General features: G+C 44.3%; 2 protein-coding genes across 13 annotated transcripts in view; one reads left to right on the forward strand and one right to left on the reverse strand.

The window, feature by feature from the left end:
• Positions 1-18,750, reverse strand: part of NUDT5 (nudix hydrolase 5) — a 1,423,229-nt gene that overhangs the window by 1,231,417 nt on the left and 173,062 nt on the right. The window lies entirely within an intron of this gene.
• LMNTD1 (lamin tail domain containing 1) overlaps positions 1-18,750 on the forward strand; it is a 237,970-nt gene that overhangs the window by 170,297 nt on the left and 48,923 nt on the right. For 2 of the 12 annotated variants that reach the window (XM_083399812.1, XM_083399809.1), the window contains exon 11: positions 14,354-14,542. The exons of the other annotated variants lie outside the window; for them this stretch is intronic. In XM_083399812.1, coding sequence (XP_083255938.1) covers positions 14,354-14,527 — 174 coding nt within the window. In that variant the 3' untranslated portion in view covers positions 14,528-14,542. Of the gene's footprint in view, positions 1-14,353; positions 14,543-18,750 lie in introns of those variants that run through there. 12 annotated transcript variants of the gene reach the window in all.

The raw sequence follows: 18,750 nt of genomic DNA on the forward strand, positions 1-18,750 counted from the left end.
CGGATAGCAGCCTGCTGCACGGAGCGCGGGGCGCGCTGAAGCAGATCACCCCGTGCTTCGGGCAGACATCCGTGGCTGGGGGGGGGGGGATAAATTTTTTCCCCTTTATTTCCCCTCCAAAAAACTAGGTGCGTCCTATGGGCCAGTGCGTCCTATAGGGCAAAAAATATGGTATTATTATTATTATTATTAGTGCTTCATCATATAACTTCATCATAGAAGGTACCCTGGTGATCATCTAGTCCAACCCCCTGCAATGCAGGAATCTGCAGCTATCCCATACAGGGATCAAACCTGCAATCTTGGCATTATCACCACCTTGCTATCAGCACCAAATGAGCTATCCAGGCTGAAGGTAAAAAGGTAAAGGGACCCTTTACCAGTCGCAGATGACTCTGGGGTTGCAGCGCTCATCTCGCTTTACTGGCTAAAGGAGCCGACGTTTGTCTGCAGACAGCTTCCAGGTCATGTGGGCAGCATGACTAAGCCACTTCTGGCGAACCAGAGCAGCGCACAGAAACACCGTTTACCTTCCCTCCAGAGCGGTACCTATTTATCTACTTGCACTTTGGTGTGCTTTCGAACTGCTAGGTTGGCAGGAGCAGGGACCAAGCAACAGGAGCTCACCCCGTCGCGGGGATTTGAACCGCCAGCCTTCTGATCGGCAAGTCTTGGCTCTGTGGTTTAACCCACAGCGCCACCCATGTAGTAGTAGTAAATAATATTATTAACAACTACATGAGATGGTTGTGATTGCCGTGCGATTCTGAATGCTCTGTGCATATTGCAGGGTTGTCTTTTCCCTCATTGGACTGTTGTCTTCAACTATAGCACTTCTGTTTCCCTATAAGAATTATGGAAAACCACTTACTTATAGAAAGTACATTCATTGAAACATAGGAAGCTACCATATACAAGGTCAGACTTTTGTCCATCTAGCCCAATATTGTCTATTCTGGCTGGCACCTGGGTCTTTCTCACCACTTGCTACCTTATTGTTTTTACTGGAGAAGTCAGGGGTTCAATCACAGGCTTTCTGCACGCAAAGCATGTTGGTTTTTGTATTTTGGTTAGAAGGGAAAATGCTAGATATGGTAAGATAAAAGGAGAATTCCCTAGATGCCTAGGTCCTGGTTTGGGGCAAGTATTCATTGATGAGAGACCCCAGCAGAGATAGAAAATCACAAAACATGTGGCAGAGTAAAACATGGAAATAGACCTTTAAAGACCTTTAAAGCCCTTCCAAGTTCCTTCCAAAGTTTCCCACTTCCCTTGGCATACAAAAAGATCATGTTTGGTAAGTTAAAATGGTTTCCTTACAAACTCTCCAAAGGTCAATTTCATGTGCTTTTCCATACAGCAGCAAGAAAAGACAGGTTTCTAAATTATTTGTATATTTGTATAGAAACACAAACATAGTTTGTTTAAGACATGTCGTCTAAGCTTGGAGCATCCAGCTTAGACTTCCCTACTGGTAGGGTTCACATGGTAGAAGTGAAAGAAGAAAGACTTTGGTAACCCCTCCTCCCTGGCAGGACAGCTTACTCTATTGTCTTAACCCCTTTATGCATTGATTAGAGTTAAGCGTGTTGGCTATATGAAGCTGATTTATCCCACAAAGGATGGGCTCTGCCATTCAGTTAGTCCCACTGGATGTAGGGGGGGAACCTGTTTCCTGCTTCTAGCCTTTGAATATTAGGCCTGCTCCCAACTGCCCAGCCCCATCTCTCCATCTGCTAAGGCCTATCCTGGATTCTGCCTCATCCACATCATACATCAAAAGCACATAACCTCCCCCCGAAAGAATCCTGGGAAATGAAGTTTGTTAAGGAGGGGTGGGAATTGTTGCTCTCTGATGGGTAAAAAACAGTTCCCAAGGAAACAATGTGCTTTAAATGGTATGCTGTAGATGTGGCCCAGTGTTGGAAATTTACTTTTAACTGAAAACTATCCTGAATCCTATTATTATTATTATTATTATTATTATTATTATTATTATTATTACAGCAGCAGCAGCAAACAGAGAGAGTATTGTTTTGATCCTGCAAATTGCTGTGGGATCAGGATAGGGACATAAAGATACTCTTCTCCACGCTTTACAAAATACCAAGAGGGTACATTCTACTTGGATGTGTGCATTTGGACTGTGTAAACATGTTGGAAATTACATGGCCTATGATCCAGCCAAGATTATATGTTTAGCTTCCTCACTGAAATCAATGGGATTTAAAAGTGTTTACATTTTTGGCCGAATCATGCACATGCTTTCCAAGTGTAAGACAGATGATATTTATTGTTCTCTTTACTGGCCATTACATGTTTTGCAAAAAAATTTAGTGTCAACAGGACACAAAGCTTCTAAGAACATTGGAATTTAACCAGCATATTCAAAGGCAACATTTGTCAGGATCCATGCCCCCAAGTTCTGGGACACTTCCAACCGTTGATTGAATAAGAATAATTAGTATTACAGTGGTGCCCCGCAAGACGAATGCCTCGCAAGACGGAAAACCCGCTAGACGAAAGGGTTTTCCGTTTTAGAGGTGCTTCGCAAAACGAATTTGCTATGGGCTTGCTTCGCAAGACGAAAATGTCTTGCGAGTTCTGCGGGGGTTTTTTCCCTCCCCCCCCCCCTTTTCCCCCAGCCCCTAAGCCGCTTAACAGCTGTTGCTAAGCTGCTTATCAGCTGATCTAAACCGCTTATCAGCTGGTCCACTAATCCCTTAATAGCCGCTAATCCCTTAATAGCCGCTAATCCCTTAATAGCCGCTAATAGCCCTTAAACCGTTAATAGCGCTAATGGCGCTAATCCGCTAATGGGCTTGCTTCGCAAGACGAAAAAAACCGCAAGACGAAGAGACTCACGGAACGGATTCTTTTCGTCTTGCGAGGCACCACTGTATTATTATATTTATACCCTGCCCATCTGGCTGGGTTTCCCAAGCTACTCTGGGCAGCTTACAGAATATATCAAACATAATAAAGCATCAAACATTAAAAATTTCTCGATACAGAGCTGCCTTCAGATGTTTTCTAAAAGTTGTCTACTTTTTTAGTTCATGAACAGCAGAGAAGCGGACTTTGGCGGTTGCATGCATTCCAAAAAGACACCGGACACAGAAAAATCATTAGCAGAGGTTTACTAAGGCATAAATCTTACAGTTTGTTGCCAGATTCCTGGCAAGACACAACTTGGCTCCTTTTAGAGCAAAAATCTAGTTTCAGCATAAAAATTACACCACACATTTATAAAATGAAAACAAGAGATAGTCAGTGAAAGAATGAGAATGAGAAACTGTTCACTGGGCAGCAGATATACACTTCCCAGTGACCTTGGCACTTAGATAAGGCACCCAGTAGAAAACAACAGCTGCTTGGGTTGAGCACAATGGAAAGTTACAGACTCACTAGAAAGCGTGTTCTCCTTCAGGGAGAGCACGTGTTGCGGTGGGGTCTACTGAGCCACCCCTCTGTTACCAGGCAAGGTCTCTAAAGATGGCCTGGGGCAGTGATTGGTTCACTGGGTTGCTGGGGTAAAAGTTATGTTGCAATTTTGGTGGGAGGGGTAAAAAAGGTTTAAATACTCTGCACGCAGCCTTGTACTTTCTCTTTTGCTGCGTGCAACGGATCACCCGCCCACCCGCCCTAGAGTAAGGGGTTATTGCGTTGACCTTGCTATGCCTGTCATGGGGGTCGTCTGCCTTTGAGCAGGGGCCTGGTAGGAATTTTTCCACCTGGCAAATTGGCTGGCTGGGTGGTTTTTGCCTACTGCGTAGCAAATCGTCACAACTTGTAAGGTTGTGGTTAGGCATTGGTTATAAATCTGGTGGAGGAGGGGTCAGGATAGGCTGTGCCTGCCCCTCCATGGTTGCTGCGGAAAGGGAATTCCGTTGGAGGAGGGGTCAGGATAGGCTGTGCCTGCCCCTCCATGGTTGCTGCGGAAAGGGAATTCCGTTAAAGGAATCCTGGGGCTTGCCATCTTTTCGTCCAATCCCTGGAATGGGACTAGGGCCGGCAAGCCTTCGGGGAGCAGGCGGATGAGAATTGAGGGTCTGTGACTCAGCTCCAATGCCTCCCCGACTTGCTTTCCCCCGCACTGTCTTTCGGTGGTGCCCGGAAGTCAGTTCTGTCCCCAGGCGGGGGGACAGATAGTCTTAACCAATGCCTAAACAACCACTCACGGTTTGTATTTGAATAAAGTTGTGGCCAAAATCATGCCAAAAATCTTAAACAAAAATTACGTGTCTGTTGTGAGTTATTTGGGGGGTGGATTGGGGACCTCGACACGCAATGCTCTAGCATGTTCTAGCTTTTTACTGTCAGCTTCTGCACATACACAAAACTTCGCTCCATGACAGCATTATCATACTTTCGGATCTGGCCTTGTATGCCCATGTTTTCATATTACTATATTAATGTAAATAATGTAACAAAACCAGTAGGCTCATTTACAAGAAAGAATATCCACAGGGAGCATTCACATTGCATTTATTTATTTATTTATTTATTTATTTATTTATTTGGAATGTGATAAAACAGGACTAAGACTGCACGAATCTCAGTTTGCTACCTACTTCCCCAGATTTGCAGATAATCAGGCTAATGAGATATTTTTATATATGAAAAACAGCTTTGCTGTCACGGTGACCAAATAGAAATGGTTATGCATTCTAATGCTGATTAAATAAATTGCAAGCAGCTGTTTCTTTGGCCTGTGGAATCACAAAAGCAGGAGTTTGCAACAAACATAGCCAATTGTAAAATAAAATCCTCACATCATAAGATAGAAGGTGGAAAGGCACTTTGTAGGTTCTCCAAATAATTATAAATTAATTTATTTGATCTCTTTAAAAAGAAACCTTCCATACAAAAATGTCTCTGAGCTCAGGTGCATATTTATTAAACTGAGTATGAGCACAGCTGTTTGCAGATAATAGGCATTTCTTCTGAGGCTGCTTGATATTTGTGTTCTTTAATTTGTGCCGCTACTTGCCTTCAATTTGGGGTTTTATTTTTGGCATGGTTAACATTGTGCATGCAGTACGGACAATTTCATTGCAGCAAAACTGTTGCAGGGTTGCTTTTGTCTAACCTGCAGCAGGCCTGGCCATTTTGGCTTGGTAGGACCTTGAGTAAAGACCCTGAGAGTGCTCTGAAAAGACCTCATCAATACAGTACAACCACACACAACCGACTGACAAATTATATCACAAAAATTACAACAAAAGAATTGCTTCAAAATACATGGAATTCATCCACAAAAGCTCACATCACCTTGAGAATTTATGGGTGCATAATAAATAATAGTATCACAAGATCAATTCTGGTGAATTGAGCTTTTCAAAAAGGAACATCATGAGGGTTAATACCGCTCCCCCGTTTACACTTTCAAGCCCCTTCAAGTTCATTCTATTTTAGGGATTACCAAAATAGCTGGTGAAAATGGGCTTCCCATTTTTGGTCAGCTCTAATATCATCTGGCAATTCAGAAGATTTTTCTTTCACTCATTTAATTCCCCCCCACACACATACTCATTTAAATAAAGTATCATTTACAAACATCCTACTTCTACATGGGAGCTTGTGTGAATTCTAGTTTTCAAGTGCTGAATATCTCACAATAGACTATGTATTTTGGTGTGCAACAGTCTTGCATCCTATGCAAATATATATCAGCAAAGGCTTCTCTGAGACTATCCAGATGTTAGTTAGGTCAGCCTGATCTACTTGCTGGGTGATCTTGCGTTGCCAGGGAACGTTGAGGATGCAAAGGGTAAACAGCAAACGTGAAAGCTGTTGAATTGCTTCCCTTGGAAACTTCAAGTGGTGTGTGCTTTGCTGCCGTATAGCAGAACACTCAAAATAAGGTGACATTACAACTCTCTTAATTCACAAGGGTAAACAAGACAATTGAAATTGCAGTTTACAAATTTGAATCCTTAGAATCAAAACTTTAGGGTGAATATTTGTTTCATGAAGTAAAGGTTTCTTGGGCAACCCTTTAGGTACACCTGTTGTGGATTTGGCTGACAGGAAAACCTGTAAGTATAGAGACAATCTAGTTTCTCTAAATGCTTAAAGCTTTTTCTGTTGTGTTGCTTATTTTCTGTAGCAACAGACCTCTACCTTGTCCCACAGTTCTGCCTCAGTTGAAGAAATTATATGTGAAGTATAGGTGGGTTGCCATGAGGCAAGACACAGTGACAACAGCAAGAACCTTGATTGAACTAACAGAACAGGACAACAGGGGCAAAGCAATTGCTTATATACATTTCTGAAGGCCTGGGCCACTCCCACTCCCAACGTGATTGGCTGTCTAAACGTCCAAGCTGCAAACCATGACTCAGAGTTTAAGGGCCAATGGCAGAGGCCCAAAGCCTGAAATGGATATCATGTATCAAATCAGAACACAGGAGCTCAGAATCCTTAGTCCAGACCAGACATCTCCAAACTCGGCCCTCCAGATGTTTTGGGACTACAACTGCCATCATCCCTAGCTAACAGGACCAGTGGTCAGGGATGATGGGAATTGTAGTCCCAAAACACCTGGAGGGCCGAGTTTGGGGGTGCCTGGTCCAGACTAAGGCAAACACAGACCACTGAATACAAAAGAATGTGGTTTCTGGCATATGCCCGAGATATTCTGCTGTTTGAGGCAAAGGACAAGATGCAGCACTCGCCCCGTTTCACATACAGAAGCCAATCAGACTGATAGCTGACTTTTATTTCAGTGCTGCAACATTACAACATCCTCCTGAAGGCAGCCCACCAGCTTAGGTGGTGCAGGGCAGGCCACATGACCAGAGGCATAATGTGGGGGTGCCAGTGGGGCCGTGGCCCTGGGCATGGATTTTTGAGGGGGCGCAAAGCAGGTGCCCCTGGCAGGCCTGGCACTCCTCTGCCAACATCTGAGGAACCAACACTTGCGGAGACGAGCACCGGGCCGGACTGCGCTGGGGGCCAGGAGCCTCTGCTAATAAGATAACATCATAGATTGGGTTTTCTGTGGTTTGCAACTTGCATTGCCTGTTGCCTTCTTGTAGAGCCATGAAGTAGAAAACTAGATTTGTCCTACACTTCCGGGTTGGCGCTTCTGGATAATGGCAGATTTCCTCCGTCTCAGAGGAATCAGCTCTCTGGAAACAAGGGTCTGACCGCCACAGCGAGGCGGAGACCCGCAAAAAACCACGGTCGGAAGAAGACCGTGGGCTTGGCATTTGGCACGTACCTTTTGCGCCTCCCCTACTCGCGGGGAGACCCGGTTTCGGGGCTCCGGAGCAACGTGGGGTGAGTGGCGCGGTACATCGAATTGACCGCTACTTTCAGGGAGTGAAGCCGCACAGCTGTTACCAGAAAGCACCGACTTTTCCTGTGGACATTTGGACTTTAAGTAAATTTTCGTAAGTAAACTGAATTGGATTATCAAATACTTGGATTTGGCACTTGAACGTGAAGGTCTAAACAGGAAGTCCACCTTCCGTTTTGTAAAAAGATTAAAGCAAAGCCGCTGTAAGCTGAAGCCTACGAAAAGTACTTTGTAAAGTATTAATTTTCACCATTTAAGATATTGAACACCCCCTCGGAAGCAGGGGAAGAGGGGGGAATTCCTTTGTGGATGATTGAAACCTGCAGGACAGCAAAGAAGACGACCTGGTTTACTACTGTCTCGAGCCTGGGATCGGGCTGCCAAAGGTCTTATGATAATAATAATAATAATAATAACAACAACAACAACAACAACAACAACGGGGAATGGAGCACATCTTGATTTGACTTTGTGGCATTTTAAAAAGAAGAAGAGCTGGTTTGTAATCTTGTAACTGAATTCTGAACTGAAAATAACAAAAAATAGAAACTGTTGCCAATAGAGGGAGCTTCAGAAACTGTTGTGACTGTTACATCTTTGAGGCGGAAAATTCCATGGAGGCTGTGAAATAAGCGGCCTTGAAGAACTTTAAGAAACCCTGGAAAAACAAGAAGTTCCTGGGGAAATGGCTGATAGAATAACAGCTCTGTTGGAACAATTGACAAAGACAGTGGGTACTCTTGAACAGAGTATCTCTGGATTGAAACAAAATGTTTCTGCTTTGGTACAGAAAGTGAGTAATTCAACAGGTGCTGCTCAGACCTGCTCTGATGTGGAGCCAACTTTGAAAGAGCAAGTATTGGAGAAGAGGATGGGACAACCAAAACAACCTGTTTTGTCTTTGCAAGATGAATTTCATGTGGAAGTCCTAGCATCAGTGTCTCAAATTGATGGACATAAATTGAAGTTTGAGGTTATGGACGTTGAAATTCAGAGCTGGAGAGGCAGTGCCCCATTTGGACTGAGCAAGGCAAGATGGATGGATTTTTTGCTGGAGGGTGGCACTGCGGGAAAGCTTGGAAAAATGGATTTCCGTAACCCCAAAGAGACTGTGGAGTATGCTTTGGAATATCTTTTGGATTATAAATTTGAGCATGGAACATGGGCAAGCAGGTTGAAATTGAGTAAAGGAGCTGTCGAGAAAAAAGTCCTTTGGGATTTAATTTTAGGTTTGGAAAGAAACTTGCAGGCAGACCAAAGAGAAGAGTTAAGAGCCTCGGACATAAGAGCACCGGGTTGAGGGAATTATTGGAAATGACAGAAAAGACAGATAATTAGTAGAAAAGACTGATAAAATCTGAAACCAGGGGGAAGAGATGGTGGGAAAAATTGGGAATTTTTTTTTAAAAAAACAGCATTTAGCATAAAATTGTTTAATTAAGGAGTGTTGGGAGATGGTGGAATGAACTTATTGGACTTTAGTGGCAATATGACAAGGATTTGAGATATTAAGATTTAAGGGTACAAGATATAAGGTTTAAGATTTAAGGGTATAAGTTAAGGTTTTTCTCTTTTCTCTGTTTATTAGATTGGAATTTGGATAATTTTCTAGATGCTGATAGGAGAATAAGGTTTAAATGCATTAATGATAATTAAGCGAGCAAGCAGTGAAAGATGGGAAGAAATTGCTGATCTAATTAATAAATTGGAATACAAAAAGGGAGGTGGGAGGAAGTCGAGGAAATAAGTTATCGAAGGAAGGAATCTTGAAAAATGGAAGTGTTTTCTTTTTAAAATGTTTTTGTTTTTTGCTTTTTTCTCTTGTTGGTGGGGTGGAGGGATGGTTTTTTTTACGTATTGTTAATTTTTTTTTGTTTTTTTTCTCTTCTTATTTTATTGTATATTGTCTTTTTCAATTTTTTCTGTATTTTTGAAAATTGGAATAAATATTATTTTAAAAAAAACAATAACTAGATTTGTCCTGTTCTGTTTGTTCATCTACTGTATTGTATAATAATTTCCAAAGGGCAAAAAGTTCGACCAAGTAGGGGAACTAAAACTGTGCTGTCTGCTAGGCCACATTAATGTCTTCTCCTCTTTGATTAGCATTTGGGTCAGACATCTATCTCCCATGCATAAATCAATATAGCACTAAGTCCATTGGTGTAACATAGATAGTTCTACATATATCATCTGCCAAACTGGCAATAAACAAAGCCTATGAATATTCAAAACCAGATGGAGTAGGGCTGCATTGGAACTTGAGGCCAGAATAATAACATAAAATGGAATGGGCCTAAAACACTAACAGTGGTCTGAGTAGTTGATTTGATGCAGCAATAAACAGGCTGTGTTTTTCACTGTGATCAAGCCCCAGCAACACAAAGGGAAAGCAGTCAGGCTCTGCTAGGAATTATTTGTGCCTGAGGAAGTTTCTGTTGCTACGGTATGGTATTTCAAAGCACAACTGCAGGAAGCATGCGTAAGACAGGTGAGGGAGAAGGCAGCGGGAGGGTAATGGTAATTTTCTGAACTAGTGGTGAGGCCATTAAGTGCAGGCATAATAAAAGCTTGAATAGTTCATAGCTCTCCTAAAATGTGGCAGAGGGGCCAAAATCAGAGCAAAGAAAAACAGCTTGTTGCTACTTTTCTTCTTGAGCTCATAGGGTTCAAACCAGATCAAGTGATACAGTGGTACTGTAGCACCCTGCTTGTGGTTAACGCTTAGCTGGAATGAAATATTCAACGCAGCAATAGAGAAATTAAAATAATAATTTATTTGTCAGACAAATAAATGATAGGCACAGTGGTATATGGTTACCAAAGCTCTCCCCACTCCAGCCCTGATGACCAGCACTTATATTCCCTCAGCCCAGCCCCCTTGCTCCTCCTTTGGCTGCCTCTGTCCAATCAGCCTGGTTGAAATTCCTATTGGCTGTTTGCTAGAACCAATCATAAAAGATACACCCATTTCCTATTACCTTTTATGGGAGACAAAGAGCTATATTTCCGTGTGGTGTAGTGGTTAAGAGCGGTAGTCACGTAATCTGGGGAACCGGGTTCGCGTCTCCGCTCCTCCACATGCAGTTGCTGGGTGACCTTGGGCCAGTCACACTTCTTTGAAGTCTCTCAGCCCCACTCACCTCACAGAGTGTTTGTTGTGGGGGAGGAAGGGAAAGGAGAATGTTAGCTGCTTTGAGACTCCTGAAGGGGAGTAAAAGGCGGGATATCAAATCCAAATCCAAATGGCAGACAAGTAGCCATATATCTTACATTTGCCTCAACAAGGCACCTTAATTACCAGATCACCTTTTGCCCCTGTTGCCCCTGCATTCCAAAACAAATGGCTAAAACAAATGGCTCATGGTATTAAATTCTATCTAAACAGAGATCTTGGGTTCACATTCTCACACACCATCAATGAAATAAGAATCTAACATTCTTATCTAACATTTCTTACTTTCTAAATCCTTTGCATAATTACATTAAGCCAATAAATCTCATACATAACATAGATAGCTTTTTAGAAGAAAAGGCCTTTGCAAAGTAAAAGGAACTCAGTAAAAAGAAGCCTCTTCAGTTTACACCCCCCTTTCCCAGCCAGCTGCTTTTCCCATTAGCCCTTCCCAAAATTTATTGCCCTTTAACTTTCTCAGGATACCTTAAACCTTGGGGAAATATGGCTAGAATCTGATGGGAGGCACATGGTATTATTTTCTGTTAAACAATAAATCTTACTATTTACCAACTCTTAATTAGTGTTTTTGCAGCTTGATTGTATTCTGTAATATGTAGGGTCAGTATAACCTTTGCTCCCAGCCTGTAATTCCCTTTTACAACTTTGAGAAACTTGTCTCCTGCTACTGCTATAAATCGGGGGGGGGGGCTTGTTCAGGAGAGCAGGAAGAAAAACAACTGCCAGAGTACTTAGCCAGCTGGTTTCTGCCTGGCATGAAACATACAAACATTTGCAAATATATCTTTAAGCTCATTTTAAAATACAGACCTTGATCAGATGCCTCAGTACCTCAGGTTAAGAATTTAATTCATTCTGGAGATCTGTTCTTAACCTGAAACTGTTCTTAACCTGAACCACCACTTTAGTTAATGGGGCCTCCCACTGCTGCCGTCGCACGATTTCTATTCTCATCCTGAAGCAAAGTTCTTAACCTAAGGTACTATTTCTGGGTTAGCGGAGTCTGTAACCTGAAGCGTCTGTAACCCGAGGTACCACTGTATTTACTGAAGACTCATAGAAACCAGGAGGACTTAGGGGCGCGCAGGAATTTTGTTCAGCTCACATTTTTATGTGAACTGAGCTGATTTGCACTTCCAAAACTAAAACCCAGATCAGAACAGTTACCCTTCCCCAAATTTTGAAGTACAGTTCTCTGCTCAGAAATGTACTGAAATACATGTAAATACATATTTTAGTCAAAGTGTGCACAAAAGTGCATGTGTTGAGATAAAAGGTGTACAAAAATATGACTACATTTGGATGCAGTCCATGATCTGTCCTTTAATGAAACTGTGTGTTTACAAGTGAAAGAAGTAGGACTACAGTTCTCAAAGTTGGGGTGCTTCCAGACGGGGCTTAATTTGCAAATGAATTACTCAGCTATCACAAACAAGTTGTTGGCAACAGTTTGTTGTTGTTAACTTACTGGAATTAGCATGTAAAGGGTAAATCTGGACTAAGTGGTAGGGGGATTACAGGTTGGCATTCTAATGATATTGTGTCAACACTGCAGAAAACTTGCATGGGCAGGGAGCACCCACCCCACAATAAATACCTATGTGGAAGCACCCCAACTCCAGAAAAGCTTTCCACTTTGTAAACAGCTCAAATTGTGTTGAAAAGGCCAGAGCTATGGGTGCCTTATCTGTAGAGGAAGCCCCAAGCCCTCAACAACATAACTGACAATGTAACATGTGATCCGTGGATACAAACCCACAAAAGTACACACTCAGTGAGATCACAACTTCATTTATGCTTTGCATCTGCTTGCTTCTCAGAATCTGAGTATGCCTTTTAGTTAGGACACATCCACTTTAAATCTCTCCTCTACACCCCCTTTAGATATCTTTAGAATAGCTGCTGCAATCCATGACGTATGTTTGGTGGAGTCAGCACTTAGTGCTCCATTTTGAGGTTTTATTGCTGGGAAGTTAGTGACTCAGCTTCTCTCAAAACATTCCTAGTAATATATGAATAGTTGTGTCCCTCCCTCATGCAAACCTGCTGTTTAAAATAGCCACTTAAGCTATCAGTTAAAATGGAGGCACAGAAGGGATTTAAATTATTATAAACATGAACAACAGTGAATACAAAGAAAACATATTGTTATAAGTTGAGGGCAAGGCTCCCCTAAAATCTCTGGATTCATCAAAGGGGTTAGAAGTTAAGCAAACCTCATAATTCCTGGCTTTAGTAAATGTTGGTGTTTAATCAACGGATTTAGCAATGTAAAAAAATAGGCGAGGCTTGTTTTCCTGATCAGGGAATTGCCTGGGGATGGGCCATTATGAAACAAAGGCAGAGTCGGTAAGCCATCAAGAAAGCCATCAAGAAGGAAGACTCTCTGCTGGACTGCCATGAGCACTGGGTAAACAGCAAAAGACCATTCTATAGTTGGGAGGGGGAAGCTTCCAGAATTGCAGTGGGCAAGGAGGTAAGCGAACAGGAAAAAGTGTTCCCTTTTGTAAAGCTGGGAGCGGGGACTGAACACAAGGCGGGCAGTCTGTTTTATGTGGCAGAGAAGTTCAGACATGATGTTTGAGGTTTCTTGGAATCTGAGGCTACAGCAATGGGAGGAACAGGACCCTCTTGGGCTGTGAATGCTATGAACTCTCTCCACCTAGACACAGGTTGTATATATGTGTAACTATATCATAAAGACACCGCAGTCTCTGTTGTGCCTCATTGTCCCCAAAAGGAATACAGACCCTGGCAAGCGCACCTGGGACCCCTGGAATCTCACATAGCTTGGAGATTGGGTGACAGTAATACATATTGAAAATAGACAGCCATATATACAAAATTCTCCAACTCTGTCTTTTCTTCTCCTTTAATATCTTACAAAAGGGAAAAATCACATTTTGTTTTCAGTACAGTGTTTTCAGTACATATTAATTACTTCAGTACTTCATATCCATCTTTACTTTGGTCATTTAGACAATGAATGTTTTGTGTGCTCCCTTCCACAGTTGACCAAGTCAGTAATGATGTCTATTTGTTTGCACTTGCGCAATGGTGCCGCCAGCCCCTCTTCTCCACCTCCAGCCCTCTGTGCACCTCCCCCAAATATTTTGGGGGTTTGGGGGGAGGGGTTATCCTGCCGCTGTTGACTGCTCTAGTACTAAGGTAAAGGTAAAGGTACCCCTGCCCGTACGGGCCAGTCTTGACAGACTCTAGGGTTGTGCGCCCATCTCACTCAAAGAGGCCGAGGGCCAGCGCTGTCCGAAGACACTTCCGGGTCACGTGGCCAGCGTGACATTGCTGCTCTGGCGAGCCAGAGCCGCACATGGAAACGCCGTTTACCTTCCCGCTAGTAAGCGGTCCCTATTTATCTACTTGCACCCGGGAGTGCTTTCGAACTGCTAGGTTGGCTGGGACCGAACAACGGGCGTGCACCCCGCCGCGGGGATTCGAACCGCCGACCTCTTGATCGGCAAGCCCTAGGCGCTGAGGCTTTTACCCACAGCGCCACCTGTGTCCTGCTCTAGTACTAAACACTTATTATAAAGTCAAGCAGTTTACTAAACTTTAAATACTGATGCCCTCTCAACCACGGTGCCTCCGTCTGGAAGGACCCTTTGCTCCCTGGGGTCCTCCTTCCAAGTTGTTGGATGGGAGCCCTGGCCTGCTCACCCACACAAGCTGAAAGTCAATGCGTGGGGTGGCACTGGGCAGCAAGTGCGACTTTGCCTCAGGGGAGGGGACAGGATGCCTTGTGCCCCCTTGGGTCTGGTTAAAGTTGAAGAACATAAGAGCCTGCTGGATCAGGCCACCTAACCTAGCATCCTGTTCTCACCGTGTCCACCCAGATGCCTGCAGGATGCCACAAGCAGGACCTGAGCACAAGAGCTTCTGGTATTCAGAAGCATTCCTGCCTCCAAGAGCATTGGCTCCACAGTTGGTGGAGGCAGAGCCTAACCTCCATCATGACTAGCAGCCATGGACAGCCTAATTCTCAATGGATTTGCCTAATTCTGTTTTAAAGCTCTCCAAGTTGATGGCCATCACTGCCCCCTGTGGGGGTGAGTTCCATAGTTTAACTATCCAACTGTTATGTTGGATTAACCCACAGCTTTCCAAATGTTTAATGTTGGTGACACATTTTTTAGACATGCATCATTTCACAACACAGTAATTCAGTTTTACTAGCAAACCGGAGGTTAAACTAACCCCTTTTGAGCCCCAGGAGAAGTGTGACACCTACACGCTGCAGCCGACACACTAATATGTCACAACACACAGTTTGGAAAGCTCTGGATTAAACCTTTAATAAAGGCCCAGGGTGTCTGTTGCTCCCTGAAGTGCCACCTTCAGCTAAAGACAGACTTATCATCCAACATAGCATGGAGGATACGCAGTATGGGTGGCTAACACCCCAGAAGACAGGATCACACTTCAAAACGACCTTGACAGATTAGAGAACTGGGCCAAAACAAACAAGATGAATTTTAACAGGGAGAAATGTAAAGTATTGCACTTGGGCCAAAAAAATGAGAGGCACAAATACAAGATGGGTGACACCTGGCTTGAGAGCAGTACATGTGAAAAGGATCTAGGAGTCTTGGTTGACCACAAACTTAACATGAGCCAACAGTGTGACGCGGCAGCTAAAAAAGCCAATGCAATTCTGGGCTGCATCAATAGGAGTATAGCATCTAGATCAAGGGAAGTTATAGTGCCACTGTATTCTGCTCTGGTCAGACCTCACCTGGAGTACTGTGTCCAGTTCTGGGCACCACAGTTCAAGAAAGACACTGACAAACTGGAACGTGTCCAGAGGAGGGCAACCAAAATGGTCAAAGGCCTGGAAACAATGCCTTATGAGGATCGGCTAAGGGAGCTGGGCATGTTTAGCCTGGAGAAGAGGAGGTTAAGGGGTGATATGATAGCCATGTTCAAATATATAAAAGGATGTCACATAGAGGAGGGAGAAAGGTTGTTTTCTGCTGCTCCAGAGAAGCGGACACGGAGCAATGGATCCAAACTACAAGAAAGAAGATTCCACCTAAACATTAGGAAGAACTTCCTGACAGTAAGAGCTGTTCGACAGTGGAATTTGCTGCCAAGGAGTGTGGTGGAGTCTCCTTCTTTGGAGGTCTTTAAGCAGAGGCTTGACAACCATATGTCAGGAGTGCTCTGATGGTGTTTCCTGCTTGGCAGGGGGTTGGACTCGATGACCCTTGTGGTCTCTTCCAACTCTATGATTCTATGATTCTATGATTCAGTAGATTAAACAGAGGAGGGGAAAGGGCCTCTAGTGGAAACTGTTCTCCATTTGGCATTTCTTCCTTCTTTCATATGTCTAAATCAGGACCAGCTTGAGCCTCACATCTGTTCTTGAGAATGCTTTCTAAAAAGGTGGAGATGTTATTTTTCTATAGCAGATCAAAACCAGCTCTCCACACCAACAGAGGACAGATCTACCAACAATTGTTGAATAATGGTGTAGCTCCACTGATTTTCATTAGCTAGGGTTTCTGAACCAAGTTTTTGAGTGCTGTAGCAGTTGTTTGAGGGACGCGGGTGGCGCTGTGGGTTAAACTACAGAGCCTAGGACTTGCTGATCGGAAGGTCAGCGGTTCGAATCCCCGCGATGGGGTGACCTCCCGTCGCTCGGTCCCTGCTCCTGCCAACCTAGCAGTTCGAAAGCACGCCAAAGTGCAAGTAGAAGTCAAAGTGCGGGAAGGTAAACGGCGTTTCCATGTGCTGCTCTGGTTCACCAGATGCGGCTTAGTCATGCTGGCCACATGACCCGGAAGCTGTACACCGGCTCCCTCAGCCAATAAAGCGAGATGAGCACCGCAACCCCAGAGTCAGCCATGACTGGACCTAATTGTTTGACAGTTGTTTGACTGTATTGGATTCCTCAAGGACTTACTCCAAGTTCTGTGATCCTTTGAAAAGCATTTGGAAATGCAATAGATTAATTATCTGAAGGAGCAGGCAAAGTCAGAAAAGTTGGCTGGAAGCACTTTTGAGGAAAAATTAATTATGTGTTGAGGGTATATATTCTTGGCAGGATAAAGGGAAAGTAGACTGGATCCTACTGAAGACTAAATACTAAAGGCCAATTACTTTTTATTCATTTTAATCAGGTGGTAAGGTGGTTAATGTGTAGTGAAAGGACAAGATCTGGTTCTGAGCAAATGTTAAATTCTAATACCAGTAGTGAGGTAGGAATAAGAAGCTGCATTACACCAAGTCAGATGTTTGGCTGGTCTAGCTCAGTATTCTCTCAGGGATGGCACCAGCTATCAACCAAGTTGGATACTGGCTGAGGGCCCCAAAGACTCAGAAAGGTCCTTCAGTAGTCTGACCTGGCTGTGCTGCCAGTTAGTGCCCTCCACATTGGACAACCATTTTATCAGTGGGTGGGTGGTACTGCTGCTTTTGAACAGTAGCAAATCATACAATTTGCTTCCGCCTGAGGGTTATCTAGTCCAATGCCCTGCACTGCAGGAATCTCAACTAGATCATATTAGACAGATGGCCTTCTAGCCTCTGCTTAGAAATCTCCAAAGAAGAGGAGTCAACCACCACTTGTGAGAGTCTATTCCACGGTTGAACAGCCATTGCTGTCAGAAAGGTTTTCCTGATCTTTAGTCAGTATCTCCATTCTTGTAACTTGAAGCCATGGGTCCAGGTCCCACCCTCAAGAACAGGAGAAAACAACCTTTCTTTCTCCCTCCTCCATGTGACAGCCCTTGAGATATTTGGAGTTGGGTATCCTATTGTCGTGACTAAGGTATGTGAGGGCAGAAACTAGAAAGTGCTGGAAGAAACTGGAAGGTTCAAATTGTTTTGACTAACTCAGGGTCATGTGGAGCCAGGAGAGATAAATTCCTGGGCTCAGTGAGCTGCTTTATCTCTCTTTGCTCTCTCTTTGCCTTTTTACTCCTTGTACATTGCACGGAACAAAGTTTTTGCCTCACTAAAGTTTTGCTTTTGCTGTGGATCTTTGACTCTGCATGGTTCTTTTTTATTTACTGCAAGACACTACTGTTCATCACCTATCTCCTCTCCATCTCCTCTTTACCAAACTAAAGATACCCAGCTAAACCATTCCTTCTAAGGCTTGGCTTCCAGGCCCTTGATCATCTCAGTAGCCATCCTCTTCACGTAGGTTTAGACCAAATCTATAACAATACTAAGGGACGCGGGTGGCGCTGTGGTTTAAACCACAGAGCCTAGGACCTGCCGATCGAAAGGTCGGCGGTTCGAATCCCCGCGGCGGGGTGAGCTCCCATCGTTCGGTCCCAGCTCCTGCCTACCTAGCAGTTCGAAAGCACCCCTAAGTGCAAGTAGATAAATAGGGACCGCTTTCTAGCAGGAAGGTAAACGGCGTTTCCGTGTGCGGCACTGGTGCTGGCTCGCCAGATGCAGCTTAGTCATGCTGGCCACGTAACCCGGAAGTGTCTTCAGACAGTGCCGGCTCCCGGCCTCTTGAGCGAGATGGGCGCGCAACCCTAAAGTCGGTCACGACTGGCCCGTATGGGCAGGGGTAACTTTACCTTTTTATAACAATACTAAAAAAAAAAGTCAGTTGTTTTTGCTGTCCCTTGCTCCATCAGCAACTGGGCGAGAGCAAATTCAAAATGGTGAACCACTTGCATCACAAACAGACCCGACCACCAGTCCTGCAACACCATTCACTTCAGAGGGAGGGATGCTTTAAGCACTGTTGAGCTCAGTGGGATTTAAGTAAGTAAATAAAGAGTGCACTGGAATGTAAACAATGAATAAGGGTTTTGTACATGTGCTCCTTCATGATGGTCCTTAAAACAGTCCTGTGAGATAAAGACTCTCCTCCCTGGAAGGGAGGGGAGTGGTTGTCGGCGGGAGCCCGAGCACCGCCCCTTGCAGGGGGCAGCCGCCCCCTGCTTTCCCTGTTACCTGGCTGGCGCCCCGCCCACTGACCGGCACCCAATCGGGAGCCAGCAGGGGGCGTGCCCAGGTAAGTTACCGCGCCAGCCCTCGCCCCGGCCTCATTTTCTCTTCGCCCGACGAGAGTCACCCACCCTCCACTCCCTTCAGCTTAGGGTCTCAACCTTGCTATGTACCTTAGGTTGGTCGCCCTGGTTAGGCAGGGGGCCTGGTAGGAGTTTTTCCACATGGCATTAGGCCATTTGGTTTTTTCGCCTGCCTCGTAGCAATCGTCACAACTTTCGTGGTATTGGTGGGTAGGTTAGGCATTGGATTATTGTGT

Source organism: Podarcis tiliguerta (assembly GCF_965153285.1).
Source record: "Podarcis tiliguerta genome assembly, chromosome: 10".
Classification (NCBI taxonomy): domain Eukaryota; kingdom Metazoa; phylum Chordata; class Lepidosauria; order Squamata; family Lacertidae; genus Podarcis; species Podarcis tiliguerta.